General features: G+C 43.4%; 1 protein-coding gene across 1 annotated transcript in view; it reads right to left on the minus strand.

Annotated features, from left to right (window-relative positions):
* axin1 (axin 1) overlaps positions 1–16348 on the minus strand; it is a 35749-nt gene extending 19401 nt beyond the window's left edge. The window contains exons 1-2 of the mRNA XM_088936756.1: positions 16111–16348; positions 11119–12096 (exon numbers count right to left, since the gene is read on the minus strand). Of these exons, the coding sequence (XP_088792882.1) occupies positions 11119–12002 (884 nt within the window). The 5' untranslated portion in view covers positions 12003–12096; positions 16111–16348. The remainder of the gene's footprint in view (positions 1–11118; positions 12097–16110) is intronic.
* Between the last annotated feature and the right edge of the window lie 1437 nt (positions 16349–17785).

A 17785-nucleotide genomic window follows, 5' to 3' on the forward strand; every position in this document is an offset into this window, starting at 1 on the left:
CCAAAAGACAAATCGAAGTTGGCTGTCCATTCCCTGAGTGTGACGTTCTTAAGGGATGCACGTCTGCTGTGTTCTTCAAAGCTTCTTCCACAGCCCTTTTCAAGCCATGGGGTTCAATGTTCTTTCAATCTGACAACACAAACCAGCCCAGGGAAAATCCCCAGCAGATAGCTTTCTTTTAAGAGACTCAAACTGTTCTTCACAACAGTACATTTTTTTCTCTCACAGTGTTGCATTTGCCACAGGGATAAGAAACTAGCCCACTTCTCCCAAAAGAGAGATTCCTCAAAAGTGGGAAAACAAAAACATGTGACATTTTAGTTGTTACAGGGATCCTACAACATTTCTCCAGTGATCTGAACAAAGAAGGGCAGGATAATTGCGTTTCGACTGACTCAAAGCGGAGTCTCAGTTCCAAGTGATCTGCTACACAGACCACAGGTCCAGACACTGGGGGCTGTGCTTGCCAGAGGAGCCAGTGGCGAGGAGCTCCCAGCTGTGGGATTATGACTGAACGCCTCTTGACCACAATCTCCCCAGAAAGGACCAAAATACAGACCATTTCACCCATTTCCAATGCAAAGCCCCTTGAAACTCCTATCAAAGGCTTGTGTTACTTGCACCATGAACCACATCTGTGTGGTCCACACCATACACACTACTGCTTGATCTGCTAGAGAGATGAGCATCTTTACCCAAAAAAGACCTAAAACAGAAGTTACCCTTCAGCTCAAAGGACAAAGACAGAACAATGCAGCCTAAAAGGAATATTTCCTAGGAATATTGTTTCCAGATATGACCCGTGGTATAGACTGCCCTTTACCAGCACACCTGAGTGGAACTGTGCTTTTATGGATTCACATATGCAGTTATTCTAGTTATTCACAACTTCATCGCCCCTAGTTGTGAACAGACACCTGTGACAGCAATGAAATCAAACAAAATAAAAACAGACAACAGGGGACAACAAGACTGACAGGCCATCAGGAAATACAGGTGAAGGACACAAACCTCACTGGTTTGCCACAGAGCTGAAAGACAGCAGCATGCCATGTGTAAAAGTCACAAGGTGTTTTTCTTTTGTTACAAATGTTGAATTCATTTGCATTATCATGATTTTCATATCAAAAGAAACAATATCAACATGCTGTCCTTAAAGAAGAAAAAAAAGTCAGCTCTACCTATAATGGTTGCTTTTGAAGATAAGGAGCTTCTTAACTAGACGAACATCAGTAGAGTGTTTTGTCACAAAGACCATGCAAACTTTCTGAAATCTCACATTTGTCCTTCCCATTTCATTCCCGATATAAGCAGATAAACGTTTTGTAGATTGTAGATATTACAATACTGCATATATTGTTGAGCAGCTTCCTTCTTGTTTCATGAGTTTTCTAAACCCACTTTGAGTATTTCTATTTGCAAATACCTTACCATCTTTAACACAACGCCAGTCTTCCTCAAATCAATAAATCACAATTTATATACTGAAAGCATCCCTAATATTGCAGCCTAAGTGATTACATATTTTACACGATCACTTTCGTTTATCACGATCTATCCATCACAAGTTGTACATCACAGCTGTGTTAAAAAATTATTTGATGCAAATTTGAAACCAAACAATTTTTACGGAGAATTGTAGGTGATTTATAATTACACAGACTTATATACAATTAATGAAACAGGCAGCTGTTCACTTCCATGCCAAGACTGCAGAACAGAATTAACAGTTAAATACCTACAATTCCAGGACGGTGTTTTACCATTTCACACGGCCAGTTGTGAGGGGAGCTGCCGGGGTGTGGGAGATTCGAAGACAGCTTGCCACTGCAGGGCTCTGCTCTTGAGATTTCTGTTATTTTCTGTGGCAAAATTACTGTACATTTGCCACACAATTAAAATTTGAAAGCAAATATTCTCGCAGACATCTATCTGTGCTAAAATAAAAAATGAACAAAAGCAGGTTTGTATTCCAAAGGTCCAGTCAAGAGGAAGATCACTCCTGGCCAGGATCAGAAGGAAAGAGAAGGCAACCTGAACTACAGATCCGTTGATAAACCATGCTTAAGCAGATCATCAGCTTTTTTCCTCATTTACAAATATAACAATTGTCAGTATTTTTTTGACTAACAGCCCACACAATTTGTGTTGTACATTTTGAGTTAAATACCAGTTAGTGCTTTCACCTAATGATCTACGCTCAGTTCAGGTCTGCCCAACCCAATTGATCAATAGGATGATTAAAAGCAATTAGTAGGCCTAAATTATATACCATTTGTGGAAACTGCACAGACACTCAGGTCAATAATGTCAATAAATAAAAATGCATCACTATATTATGAGCACTGAATCACTTACTGTATTATTTATGGATGGATGATTTTAGAAAAATAAAGCATCCGGATTTCAGATAATGATTTAATGTTTTAGGGGTCATTTTGATTTATTAATCATTCCCGAATGACCATGACAACACTCAACTGATTTTTATTGCATAAGGCCAAACCACCCGAGCTAACAGGGCACAGGTGACAAGCTGGCTGGACACGGGAAACTATGTGCCTTGCTTGCGAAGAGAACGATGCCCTCGTGCCATCAGGATGGCGCTGGAGACTGCAACGAGCCAGCAGGCAGAACCCCAGCAATACAGCCTCAATCTCTTGAGCAATGAGCCCAGGCTTCTTGTTGACCACCTTGACAGGGTCACTGTGCGTGGCTCTGTTATAGAAACAATCACATCCCGGTTTTAATTCAAAGATCACAAAACGAAGAATGGGCAGGAACCAGACAAACTGACCTAATTCATATAAAAACAAGATTCATATAAAAAATGGATCAGGACAGTTATTAAACAAATGCCATGCACTAAATGCCATTTAATTAAGGCTTATCAGACGAGTTTTGGAAAAGGCCACGACAACTACAGATCTAGTAGCAGTTCAAGTAGGGGGCTGCGTCAGCATGCGTAGGCTGCAAAGGAACACGTAATGGTTCATTCCCTGCTGAGAGGAAAAGAGACAACATTTCAGCTGTAGAGACTTCTTCAACTAAAGAACTGTTTTGCCTTGGCTCCTGAAATCCCAGGCTTTCGGTCAGACCACATTGTTACTGCCCTTTGCATTAACACCATTTAGTCATTAAAGTGCCGTCAGAGTTACCTAAGAGAGGCTCCATTCTTGCTGAAGTCGTTACAGAGACGACTCAGTATCCTACCTTTACTGCAGTGCGTGAAGAGTTTCAATGCAATCAAAAAGCTAATCATGGGCTTGGTCAGAAGGAAAGGAATATTGGTTAAATATAACAATTATATTCAGCACACAGAATGCAAATCTCAGCACCACTGCTGTTGCCAGGAGCAAAGGATCTTGTGAGGACGTCGCCGCACGGAGAAGTGAGAGACAAGGCGAATGAAACCAGCAGCTGAAGGCCGGCCACGACCCCAGGCCCGGGTCTGCCTTCACAGGGACACGCCTGTGTCCGCGATAGGGGCTCACTGCACCTCCACCAGATGAGCTCCCAATGCCCTCTCTGGGGCACCACAGGGGAAACAGCAGACTTCTACCTGCGCTCCTGACATTCCAGAGAAAGTGATGCCGCCGTTCATGAGCGAGACTGCCGGGATGGGGATTACTGCAGCTTTTCCTGATTATTCAGAATTTTAAACTAGCCAGAACCTCCCTAATGACTTAAGCAGGCAGGAAAACTGCTTTCCACAAGAGCAGTGGAAGAAAGAAAGAGATGTCAAATGTGGAGCTGCACAATCCTACAGCACTGCTCTATACCTGGAGACTACAACCCTTCTCATATCTAAAAGCCTATGCAACAGGACACATACACAATAACATGTGTCACTAATAACTCCCCTGTATGCAACTACCACAACAATACTGTGTGTACAGCAGCATGAGCACTTTATAACACAATGTTACCAGATCTCAGAACCTAAGCGCTGTGGGCTTGGTCAATATGAAACGCTGTATATACCACAGCATTCTTGAGAAGAGTAGGGGTACTGTCCACTTGGGGCTCACACAGCTGGGCCTCCTAATTAAATCATTTCTCTTCTCTCTGCCTGGTTTGCCGTGTGGCAGGATTGCTGGCACATCATGGCTTATATATGATATGAAAGATTTTGGTATTCTTTGAGATGAATAGTGCTATAGAAAAGTAATTCTCTATAGGTACATGCTGTTTTCTGTTGCTGTGGCCGTCTTTGCGTTAACTACTTGCTAACGACATCAAGTTTGTCGTTTCAAACTGTGCTTAATAAATCTACATGGTATGAGACAACTTCAAGCACATTCAGCATAGAACAGATTACCAGACAACAAAAACCGTGAACTTAAAATATTTCATACTAAAAGTGCCTCCAAATATTCCTTCTGAACTGGTAAAAGGCGTACTGGGTTAGGGTTAGGGTTAGCAGAAATCCGAGGCAGAAATCATGGGGTATTGTTCTGAACCAATCCTTCCCCCAGGGACACACACCTCAACTTTTTGAGTTTTCATTTTAACACTTCAACCATCTTTCCAATGAACCGACACCTCCAACCACTGATCTGGGTAGGCAGAAAACAAGGGAGCATCCACCCACTACCCGCTGAGGAACCAGGAAGAGCCTGGTGCAGAGAAGAGACCACTGCTGCCTGCTGCTGAGCGTTCTGGAGGAGCGAATTCCATGGGTATGCCTGCTAGACTTCTTTTATTTCACAAAGAGGGAAATACTAAGTAGATATGAATGAAAAGAAATTCAATAAAAATAAAAGGGATAAAAAACTACTCAAATTAAGTACTGTGCACGGAGAATATCTCCGTGAGAAGACCTACACTACGGGCTGAGCCACAATTTCCTGGTTTACTCATCTGACACACAGTGACTGCTTAACGCAGAGGCTCTTCAAGAAAACCAGCTTTCTGTGTCCAATATCCTACCAGAGTGCAGCAATTACACTGTTTCCTATCACACGCTGCTGGCACTAGGACCGTGCTAAAAGAAGGATGAGAATTCTTTGAAAAACTGCGTGAATTTCTCTTGGATAGAAAACCCTTACCACGGAGAACTCGGAACATGGCTAAAACATTCAAGTACAAGGATGAGCACAGATCCTTTCGAGAGCAGTGGGGACAAGATTTTCTTCTTTGTGCCTTTCAGTGGAGGGAAATGCATGAGCTTCATACATAACAATCCCACTGCCCAATTAAACAAAATAATTTTATGAGATATTTTACCAGTACACATCAAGAACTAGCTCAGGAAAGATGTTTTCACAGGTCATGAAATCACACATGAAGAAATGAAATGGATGAAACCCCATGCTCTGACAGTCAGCTGATGAAAGACTGCATTTTCACAGGCTGCTGACAAAAAGGAGCTTAAGAACAGGGTAAAAACATCAGCTGTATAATTTTGCCAACGTTGAGGTGGGTGTTGGATATCTTTGACCACATCACAAATATCCTTAAGGAAAGGTTTCTTCTGTGTTTGTCAGTCTTGAAATGACTAAAAGTTGGGATATCAGTGATATCCCAGTTACTGCTATTTGTCAGAGCTACAAATGCTGGACTAGATGTGATGACAGCTGTGTTTTTTTTTGCAAAACGGAAGAACCACTGAGGAGATTAAAGTTGTAACATTTTACATTGGAAACCTTAAAAGAAGTCTCAACATACAACCAGAATAATCTTTTTTCATATCATCGCATTGAGCATTTGCAAAGTTTTGCTTTCTAAATGATGCAACGTCAACTGTAGTTGAACTGATTATATCCAAGCCTGGAACACTATACTTGGTTTTGAATGAGGAATATAGACACCCAGGATGAGGATCTGCTTTTGCAGAGTAAGACGGTTTTTCGGGGGGGTAATATAAGAGCCCATAATAATTAACTGAGGGTTTTGAACCACTCTAACTTGTTATTCTTGGACATGGAGAAATTAATCAATATTTGTTCTTAGACCAGTTGTTTTCTGCATTTCTGTATGATGTTACTCAGCACTCCAATGTGTTAAATACGAATGTGCAAGCAAGAAAAAGCCTGTGCATGAACTGCATCAGAAACATGACCATTGGTCTCCCAAACATGCAGAAAATGATGACCTTGATGCTGCTGTCTCCAACGTGCTGAAGGTTAGTGATAGAATTATGGTTCCATCTGTTTTTACAAATGATGACAAACTTGCTTCTGTTAAAAAAATAATGATTTATGTATTTCTCACTTTTTCCACTATTTTGTCCACCCCCAGTGGGTCAGCACATGCCAAATTAAATTAAATCAAGAAGTGACCAAATAAAGGAATCTTCTTCGTCTTGCTCTGTAATTCTGAAGCCATTTGAATGCAGGTCATCCACGTCTAAAAATCACAAAATGCCAGGAATCGCCACACTAAAATAAAGGGTTTTTCTCTAGAATGCAAGGGATTTTTATCTTTCTTTCAAAACGGTATTTGTGGTCAACATATAGTGATCTATTTGGCAGGCAGCTTTAGCCCAGTCGACTCACATCTGTACCCATTTCTGCACCTGAAAGTGTTGGGGGTAAACTCCTCTGTTCACAGGTATAACGACAGTGTCTCACCGGGGATTTGAACCTCTCCAGTTATGAGTCCAAGACACCAACCACTCCTCCATACTGCTGCCAAAAATGCACATCACTGTGCCAAACTCCATACGTGACATCGAGAAATTACACATCACTCACCACTTGACAATTTTCTGGATATGATTTTCACTGAATACTTCTGATTATATTTTCTCTAGTGCCTTGAACGTGACTGCCATGTGCTGTCAGAACAGCACAGTGTTTAAAAGGTTCGTTTTGAATAAAGTGTCAGTGAATTCTTGCACAGAGGACGAAAACAAAGGATCTTGTTCAAGGAGGACGTTTGATTGAGGATTGAGTAAAGCCTTCAATTGATTTCATCAACCGGTTTATTAAAGCTACAGTGACAAATATGAATATATGAACAAAGACTTTAACTGTTATACAAAGCGCTGACTAGCCAGATGAAAAAGAAAACCTTTAGAAGCTACACTGGATTGGAAGTACAAGAAAATAAGACAGCGGGTTTTCTCTAGGCTGCCTAGAGCCTGTAAATCAATGTGAAAACATGACTTATCTATTTTGTTTGATTTCGTCATGGATAGAAAATGTAATTAAGATTACTCTGACTTGGGTTAATGTTGACAAACTATTCCATTCAAGACTAACATTTTCAAGAACCAGATGACCCAATCCATTCATAATGCTATAGTCCTCTATAGAAAAAAATCTGCACTTCTTGAAAAGCTGTGCTATTTCAGGTTTTACAATCACATTTGCAAAAGGTCTTTTGACATTTCTGCACCTATTAAATTGTAACTCTGTAACTTCCCATCAAATACTACTCATTACTACACATTAAAGATTGTTTTATTTCTTAAAAAAGATTAATAAGTGCTCCTCCTCTCAAGGGTCAACACATTATAGACACACCTTATCAACGGCCTTCACATTCACAATCAACAATTATATGTCGATTAAGAACCATACTATTCAAATAACTGAACAAATAAGTGAGAAAAATAAACTTACATCACTTCTCAGCCTTAAGACAACTGTTATTTTTATTACTACTATTACAACAACTATTAGTATAATTTCACAGGACAGCCTCAGCGTAGGGTAAGGAGCTTACAAGACTTCGAACGACACACAAGCATACAAATTCATCTCTTACGGACACATTCACACCTTTCAGTACAAGTGCTCATTTTATTACAAAAGACATCACCACTAAGATTGGATGTCTGCTACACTGTACACACTGACTGCTGTTGTCGACTGAAAGCGAGTAATAAATTCTCTTTAAAACATCGAAACAATTTCAGTATTAACATAGCCATAAAACATTATTTATGACCAAAGCAAACTGCAGAGCTTTGGTAAAAGAGGCTGCTTCCTGCACTAAAAATGTGGTACATTTTATACAGTTTACTTTTGCTGGAGAACAGGAAGTAATAAAAACTGAAGTCTGCTCAGAATCTCCAACGTTCAAAACGTCTGCAATCCAATGCAAAAAATAATATACAGAGTCTCCACACATCTTTAATTAAGCATTGCTGTTTGAGACAAAGCTCAGACTGAACCCTCTCTAGAAATGTTCATAAACAAGGTGTGAAACAGCTTCATGCTAATCGTACTGGTTGCTTTTACACTGCCAGCACGCGGATCCACATTTGAATCAACCGATTTGGTCTCATTTTGCTGTTTTATAGAGAAACAAACTGAACATATGACTAATGTAAAATTCAGTTACAAAACCCAAAGGGTAATCTTAAAAAGCAGTTAAAAATGAAGGTTGTCTTTTTGAAATACAAGCCAACTATTTCACCTAATAAATTAATCATTTGCAAACAACCTCAAAACTGCATTACTTTCAGCAATTAAAATCCTTTCATGCCTTCAGGGCAAAGGAATATAAATTCAGAAAGCAAAAAGGAGGAAGGCACAGTTTTAAATCATCTAAAATTTCTTTATCAAGAACTTCAAATAAAAAGAACTAGAAACAACTCTGGAATCGCAGTATTTAGGGAATTTGTCCTTTACTTCTAAATAACTACTAGGTCACATTTTCTGTTCTGCTTTGGCTTTGTGAAGGAAGATTAAATACTTTACATGTTATTTAATATAATGAATCCATAATTATTCACCATTGCATGATAGTCCGACTTGAACACAGGAGCATCTAACTGCGAGACCCCTCGTACTGGAAAGGAACCCACCCGTGGTCAGTTCAATGGGTTTGCTCGATTCCAGTCGAAATGCACCCGTTTATGCAAGGTGCCTCAGTTGACAGTGCCTGTCGGAGTGGAGACCCTACCATAAAGGACAGGGACATGTCTGTACGCCTCCGTGTTAGATCTGTGTGGAGACAGATCTGAGGAGGGGTAGAAAAACATTTCTCGGGTGTTGAAAGTTCCCAGGATCACAGCCAAGGCCATCATTACCACCCAGACTCTTCTTAGAGCAGGCCATCACCCCAGACCCAGAGACCAGCCTTGACAGAGCTACACGGCTCCATGGCCAGGGCGAGAGAGCCTTTGCAGTGGGAAGGACTGGCAGACTCGTCAGCACAAGAACTTCCACTGGAGCCAACATTCAGCCTCCCCCAGGACAACCACCCACAGCAACCCTGCAGGCCAGTGTCCCAGACTGGGACCCACTGGCTCTCCCAATCCAACCTGAAGAGCAAATCTGCCAGGAGGAATGGGCAGAAACTTCCCAGATCCAGATACGCCAGGCTGATTACAGACATATCCCAGAAGGCTCAAAGGTGTAATTCCTGCAAAAGGTGCTTTTGTATTTTGTACAGTATTGGCTCAGGGGGTGAATACTTCTGTAAACAACATAGTTCTGTTTTTAATCCATTCATTCTTGAGCCACTGTATCCAATCCAGGGTCAAAGGGGAGCCGGAGCCTATCCCAGCAAGCAACAGGCACAAAGCAGGGTTCACCCTGGACAGGACACCAGTCCATCACAGGGCACACACACACACACACACACACACACACACTCACACACTCTCACACTCTCACACACTCTCACACACTCTCACACACTCTCACACACTCTCACACACTCTCACACACTCTCACACCCTGGACAGGACACCAGTCCATCACAGGGCACACACACACACACTCTGGACAGGACACCAGTCCATCACAGGGCACACACACACACTCTTACATCAGGGCCCATTACCCAAGAGCTGGTTAATCTACCTCTTCGGACTGAGGGAAGAAACCAGAGCACCCGGAGGATACCCAAGCCAGCATACAGATAGCACCCCAGACACTGACCCAAACCCAGGGCAGCAAAGCAGCGAGGCTAACCACAACACCGGCCATTTCCATCTTTAAACTGTTACATATGCCGTGCCAATCGAGTGAAAAAAATTGACCGCATTAGAAAAGTGGGTTGCAACAGCAACTGTTCAGAAGGGGGTGAACACTTCCGGAAGACACTGTGAACGTGTACAGATGTTATATATATACATCCCGCAGGAAACAGAGTGACCAAACTTAAAAACGGCTGGAAGACACGGAAGCACAGACACTTCCCAGCGGTGCGGCTGGGGAGCGCTGCAGGGGAGGCGAGCTGCAGTCCGTGCCGTCACAGGTACAGCCAGCAGGGCCCTGAATCTTAACAGCCTGCACCTCCGTGTCCGATCCACACACACACGCCTCGGGCTCACTCGCGAGTCAAATATTTCATCACTCGGTTAGTTCTCAATAGGAGTTGCGTGTGCATCAGGCAGATCACCTATGTTTAGTGGATGACTGTCAATCACAGCACCCCAAGAAAACGGGGTGACTGGGGATGACATTCTCCAGCCCTCCATTACTGTGCTGCTGGAATGCCAATAGCAAACAGCAAAAGTCTGTTTGTTTCTCACAGGTAAAAGCCATTTGTAAATCATATTCCTGTTTCTAGACATTTAGGCTGTATTTATAGTTTCAGCCTACTAGGAAATATAAAATAATGCCATTCACTTCAACTTTTGTTTATAAAATATTCAGATGTTTGTCTTTTATATAGCAAGACATGTAACAAGACTAATTTCCTCATTGAAAAACAATAACGGGCCCTACTGTTACTACATTTATGTCCCGAGATCATTTTAGCTACAGATTGTGACAAAAAGAGTAATACAGACAGTGTCTAGCAAACACTGCAAACAGCGACCAGCGAATTATTTTAACAATTAAATTCCTCAGTTTGAGCAGACTGTGCTTTAAAATACTCATCTTTTTCAATGCGTACATCAGCTGTAATTTAACCCAAAGGGACACACCGGAAGAGGATGGGTACTTTTGTAAAGCACCGTGTAAATATATATATAGTGAGGACGCCTTATTGATTAATGATTCTGATGCACATCATGTTTAAAAACGGAGCTTCTAAGAGCTATAGTGTATTCTTCCCCACAGTCAACTGAGCTCTTGCCCACACAGCACAAGTCTTCAGTCAGAGCTGCAGTCACCAGAAGGCGCCTTTCTGATTCCTTCCTTGCACCCCGAGACTGGCACAGACCTGGAGGGGTTTGAGAAACGAGGTTTCTCTGATCCACTGTACCTGTACTCCGTGCTGTCCTGGTAGCGCCGGCTCGTGACGGCCCGCTGGGGGGCCGTCTCCATCAGCAGCTTCTGCGTCAGCCGGCTGGTCGGGGTTGGGTCACTCTCCTGCTGCTCTTCCGGCTCCTGGTCGCATTTCCATTCCTCGTCCTCGTTCAAGGTGGGTAAATATCCAGGCAGGACCTTGCCGTTCCCAGACACGGAGCTCTGGTCACTGTACAGCTTGGGGCTCTCCCCCCCTGTCCTTGTGTATTCCAAGTAGATGTCGGACTTGAGGAACACCGGGTAGGTGTTCTCCTCCATCATGGTCTGGATCTCAGTCTGGGCCTGGTCGAACATGGCGGGATCGATGTGCAGCCTCACCACGCAGTCCTTGATGAAGCTCTTGGTGGCAGGCTTGATCTGCCGCGACACGATGCCGTTGCTGTCCAGGATGTACTTCTTGTAGATGGCCTTGGCCAGCTTCAGCTTCTTCTCTTCGTTGCCCTCGCTGGTCTCCAGCTTGCGGAAGCCGCTGCAGGCAAACCAGAAGTCCAGCAGGTCCGCGCAGTCCTCCTGCTTCAGGAAGGTGCGGAAGAGGTGAATCCCATCTTGGTCGTCCAGGAGCGAGTGGAGCGACTCTGCCCACTTCAGGTAGGGCGGCGTGGGCGAGGCGCTGCCCTCGGGCTCGTAGCCCAGGTCCAGGTCGGGCCTGCGCGGCGTGGGCGTGGCGGTGGAGGCCTCGCTCTTGAGGCCCTCGGCCTTGGCGGAGTAGAAGCTGTGGCTGTACTGCCGGACATCGCTGGCCACCAGCTCGCCCTCCTCCCCCGGGACGGGGGGCCTCGGAGCGTCCTCAGTAAAGCTGCCCCCTACGTCCACTGGGAACCTCTTCTCTCTCACACTCATTCTGACGGCGGCTCTTCACCCAGTCCCAGTAAAGCCCAAATTTGATCACAATTAAATCCAGACTTCTACAAGTACTGCTGCCAAAGAATTCCTCCTGGGAAAAAAAAAAGAAAAATGAACATTAGTAAAGCAGTTTATTAGCATTTGCAGACTTACACATTTTTTTCCCAGCCTACATCAGGAAAGCAGAATCAAACCCCAGTCCCGGATGATCCTGCCCTCTCCTTGCTGCTGTTTTCACCCTAACTGGAAGTCTCTACACAGCAAAACGACAGCAAAATAGACCGGTTGTCAAACTTCTGTGCTCAAGGTTTCTGCCATCTTTTGACCACAGACAATTATGCTCTGCATTTCCATGCAAAAGTCCATTCTATCTAACATACAGAAAGCTTTGAGTTCTCCTTGAACGTCTCTAGGAACTGGCATGCCAACTGGATAGGGACTTCACAACAGAGGTGAAACATTAATCACACGGCAAACTGCCTCCTACAGCTGAAAGGAACCAGCTAAGGCTGACCAAGGCACCATCTTCTACTAAATCTACAAACCCCAGGTTTCCATATGTCAAATGTTATACTGCCAACATTAATTCTTTCAAAATCCAGAAGGCATTTCCATCCAGAAATATTTCTCTTCTGTCCGTTCCTAATATATGTATATTTCAGGAAAGAGAAGAAAATGCATACCAGAGGTTATTGTCCAACAGAAACCAATCATTGTAATAAATTGAGCAGGATGCAACTGTTACATTCCATAACGATTTACTGGATACTGTCAACATTTCTGCAAATAAAAGCCTTCAACAGGACATATCCACGTACTCTGACATCGTACAATTTTATAGAGTGGAGGATGTGTATCCTGCCAATCTTTATTCTCTAACAAGTGTATAAAATTCAAAGTTGTCAAACAATCTTACACTCAGACAACACAGAAATGTAATTGATTTTATAAACAAGGTTTTAGATAAATAATTCTAAATTGAAGTCACCCCTGTATTGCTCATGGAGTTTAAAGCTTGTCTCATTACTGCGATGTTAATCACTTTCTGTTAATGTTTCTGAAATAATGTAAAAGACGCTTTGGACCCTAAACCCTAAGGTTTACAGGAGGTCATTAAATCAGCTTGAGTTCTGAACGTGATTTCATCTACACAAACAGGACCCATTGCAAGCATGTACACTTCTGAGGTTAGAAAAGCAACAGCAGCAGGTCCAGCGCAATGTGCCTGGACTGCGATGGTTGTGGGCACACTCGCCGATGTGACCTGGGCTAAAATATTTCATTCCCTTGCTGAAAAATGCTTTGCAGCAGCTCGGACTCCAGGTAGCTCTTCTGCCAGCTAGGGACCCTGTAGAAGATGCACAAACTCCGAGGTTCAATATTAATAAGAGCTACATGACGTATGGAAGGCGCAGTGCACAGGCCTATAGATACGACAACAGAGAGAATGCAGAGCTCCATTTCCCAATAGGATCACCCTGAACATTTTTACTAGAAGAACTTTCTCTTCCTGGAATGCTTAACAGCAGCACTGTTACCGTGATCTTCCCACAGAGTGTGTTAACAATTCTGTCCTGGAGAAAACTCCTGCTAGTGCTCAGTGCACATATCTATACATGTTAAAAGCTGAACCCACCAGGGTTAGGAAGGTTCTTTAAAGACCAGGCCGCCGCTGTGAATTGTGGGTATGAATATTAATTAGTTCCTGACACATCAAGGCTTGGAAGGTACTCAAGACCAGGCAGCTGTACACCTATATACACACATACAGGCTAGAAGACTAAGACGCTGCATGGCTAGTGTCATTTACCTGTTATGCTACTGAGCTCTACATAAACAGCCCAAGGAACTAATCAAGATCTTTGCAGACTGTCTTTAATTTAAGCTGTGTCTGTATTTAGACTCGAGCATCAATCAATCAGTCCTCGGTCTGAACACTAATAGAAGCTTTACCGGTATGTTTGATGAATCTACTGATTAATCACAGAACCAAGAGGTACAAATTTCTCTGCTTCACAATAAGTTCTGAAATGTTTATTTCAGCCAGTTAACTAACTGGTGGCATATTTATTCATAAAGTTTAACAGCATACACTGAGAAATGTGATCATGAGAGAATAGGGTGCCACCCAAAAACTGTACCATTTTCTGTCCCGAATATAATTTTTACTGACATGTGCTTTGATGAATGAGAGTTAATTCTCTGTTCAATATTGATTTGATATTTGTACATCAAAAGCATGAATAAACACTGTAGTGTAAATACCCATGTCCTTTAAAAACCATCTACATCAACATTTAATTTTTTCTCACTTTCAGAACTGCATTTGTTTAATTTTAGCATATTGAACTGAAACCAATCAAATCAACTTTGCCATCGGGCACAAACATCATATTTTGACAAACTAATCACTGCGCTACCAAACAATATATAACAGGCAGGGCCTGTGATGTGCAACCCAGAGATACACGTAAGAGGCATGCAGACCCTGAGCAGAGGACGAATGCTCTGCAAATCCCACATTTTACAAAATGAGAAAGAGATCTGCTCACTGCTCTGAAGGTATGCCAATTATACACATTATTTCACAATTTGATTAATCAACAGACAGCATTTTTACAGTAGTCTTAAGATAGACACATTTTTTAATTTTATTTCCAACTGTGCAAGGTAAAACAATGCTTAGCTCTTCCTTGAAGCCTGTATAACAGCTCTCCAGAAAGCATTTTAAAGGGCTTGCATATATTGTATTGCTTATTGTTTGAGGTAGATTTGTCTAAAAATTAATGCACTGCTTTCTTAAGAGACTCCCAATTTATTCAGTCACAAAATACATTCTGAAATAAAACGTCCATTGCTGGTGGAAATAATACTGGCCAACCGGGCTGCTTTCCACAACTACTAGATCAGGAAGTACAAGCATTTTATTCACAGTTCCAAAGTTGAAAATACATAAAATTGTACAGTTAAAGCACTCGGTTTACAACCTGCCCACCTCAGGCACACATATTGTCCAACAACGTGCTCTTTTCATGTGTCACTGCCAGAACAGAGGTACAATTTCGATTCCACTGGACTACCCGTGCAAAATGCTTTAGGTGGACCCCCTGTCTTTATACGTCTTTGCCTAAATAGCAGTTGCCCCCACTTTCCTCCTGCAACGCTTATAAAAACGGTCTAAAAAGAAAAGGTTGAGCACACTGTATTTCATCTGAAGTGCAGCTGTGCGAGCTGCTGCAATGTCTAAAACGCGGCTCTCTCCAGAATAAAGTGAAATGATGAGCGAACGCAAAGCCCACCGCACGTCATTTCGGGGGGAGGAAAAAAACATCCAAGCGACAGAAGCGTTTCACTTCCGAGTGACTTCATTCTCCTTCGTGAACCGCGGTAACTACAGAAAACCAAGAGGCGTTATGTTTCGACATTTCACAACACGTTAAAAATGGAGAATACTTTTTTTTTGCCCTTGCCCCCCGAAGTTACCTGCTCTGCCAAAACTCCGCGATACGGCTCTCCCTTATGCACGCTCTTTGATCTCCCTCCCCCTGACACACACAGACCGGCTCTGTGATACGATATCAGTCTGAAAACTGTGGAACCACGTACCCGCAGCTACGCCGCGTAAAATAATAATAATAAAAAATAACGCGTCCAGGAGCAGGCCGACACATTTTAGCGGAGCCCGGGCTTGTGCAGGGGGTCTGCGCAGCGTGCCCGCCCCCCCGCCGGGCGCTTTGAAGTGCGGCTCCACACTGAGCGCACGTCTTGGCCTCTGCGAGTCTCGGCAGCAGAGGCCGGTGGGGGAAGGGAGGCAGCACCAAACTCCACACACAGCCAGGCCCTCTTCCCCAGCCGACCGACTTGCACACAACTTCAGGAGATTATTCGCGGCCGCGCAGCGCCGGCCCGGCCGGGGTCGCCCACCGGCACGGACAGCCCCCCGATCCCCACCCCCGGCCGCTCAGACCCGCACGGCCCCGGCACGAAAACCCGCTCGGGCTCGAGTTTGATTCAAACACGGCAAAGCGAGGGCACATTTCATCCCTGGCTTACCGCAATCCTACACCCCGGGCTGCTGGCAATAAAAAAAAGTTTATCACTTTACCCGTGAAAGCCTGCTGCCCTTTTTCGAGTGCATCGGGAATCCCGGCGTTTGCAGCCCTTTGTGAATCGTGTCATGGGGACGAGTTGCAAGAGTTTAAAAATAACAAAGAAAACAATCCGTCCTCCTCCACCTCCCCACAGCGCGCTCTCTCACTCTTATTCTGGCTCTGTCGGTGTGTGTACGAGGAGAGCAGGAGGAGCTCACCAGCGCCACCAGCGCTCAAAACCTCGAGCGCTGCCTGGGAAAACACACAAGGAGAAGGAGCCTACTGTATGTGCTGTGCCATACTGGGCTTCCGCACACGGAAAGAGGAAAATTTAGGGGGAAACGGCCATTCTGGTAACAAACCAGCAAGCTGCACCACCCCAGGCGTCGACGAGCGCCCCTCAGATCTCAGAGCATACGACCGAACTAGCGGATCATGGAGACGAGGCAGGCAAATTCACCTGGATTTCAGTCGATTGAGCCACACAAGGCTCTCGTAACAGACTCCCCCCACCCAAAGAAACAAACTCATTTTGTAATGCAGATGTGACAGATCATACAAAATTCATCATTACCTGCACCAACAGGTCTACGCCAAAGCACGCACCTTTTTTATAGCGCCCTGCTCCGTGATGAAATTCTAAATTCATACTGATGAGTGAGATCTGCAAAACGTCTCTCTACATCAAAGAACAAACTACCATGTTTCATCAGCAACACAGGCACACTGTTTAAATCCTATATATGTGCAATAAAGTCTTCATTAAAACCATATTATTTGCATTTTTCACATTTTTCCCCAAAATGACAGTTACACTACAGCTAAGAGGACCTTTACTGCAGTCATTTATCAGCCTATTGTTTACAGACACGTTATCACTTTTTCCCAAGACTTGCATGCTTTCTGAAATTTCACCACCAAAATCTACAATCAGGAACCCCTTCCATGTCAGCTCTGGCAGCAATAACTGCATTCATACCGACCAGATCCCCTTTGAAGACTCTCCTGACTCGGATTTCCAAGGTGGGTTCTGCTTCATACTTGCTCAGCTCTTACTGTACATCACACGACTCTCACCCAGCCTAGCACTGGGTATTATTCTGCTCGCCTGAGACACTGCATTACACTTTAGCTTCTATAGAAACAACCAGCTTTCAGCCGTCAAGCACTGCACTGGCCCTTTCATCATACCCAGAACTTCGGACTTTTATACCTCCTTTGACAAACTATATTACACAAATGTATTTAATGTGCTACCAACAGAGAGATTCATAGCCCTAACGGTTGTTTTGCATGTACTCAAAACCCATGAAAAACAGGCCAGCCTGACACCATATAATGTGTATTTATACACCGACTGCAGTAACAACATAACATCACAACATCACTTTATTAGCCCTGTACAATTTCTTGCATTAGGAATTATGTAGCATTGTTCATTTTATGTTTAAATTACACTCCACAACATATTTTTATTCCTATTGTGAAATATAAACAAGCATATATTACCTACACTTTAACGTCGATTGTTGGTTCCATTAGTTCTTGAAAATGTGGCTCTAGGCCAAACAGAAAAAATCCACTTCCTTTAGTTCTCCATATAAAAGTCAGCTGTTAAGACTACATTTCCCTTGTTTCCTGTGGGTAGGTCATCGGGGAAGAGGTAGGATAAGGGCTGACTGACTCTCT

Source organism: Atractosteus spatula, chromosome 18 (genome assembly GCF_055471065.1).
Source record: "Atractosteus spatula isolate fAtrSpa1 chromosome 18, fAtrSpa1.hap1, whole genome shotgun sequence".
In the NCBI taxonomy this organism is placed as follows: domain Eukaryota; kingdom Metazoa; phylum Chordata; class Actinopteri; order Semionotiformes; family Lepisosteidae; genus Atractosteus; species Atractosteus spatula.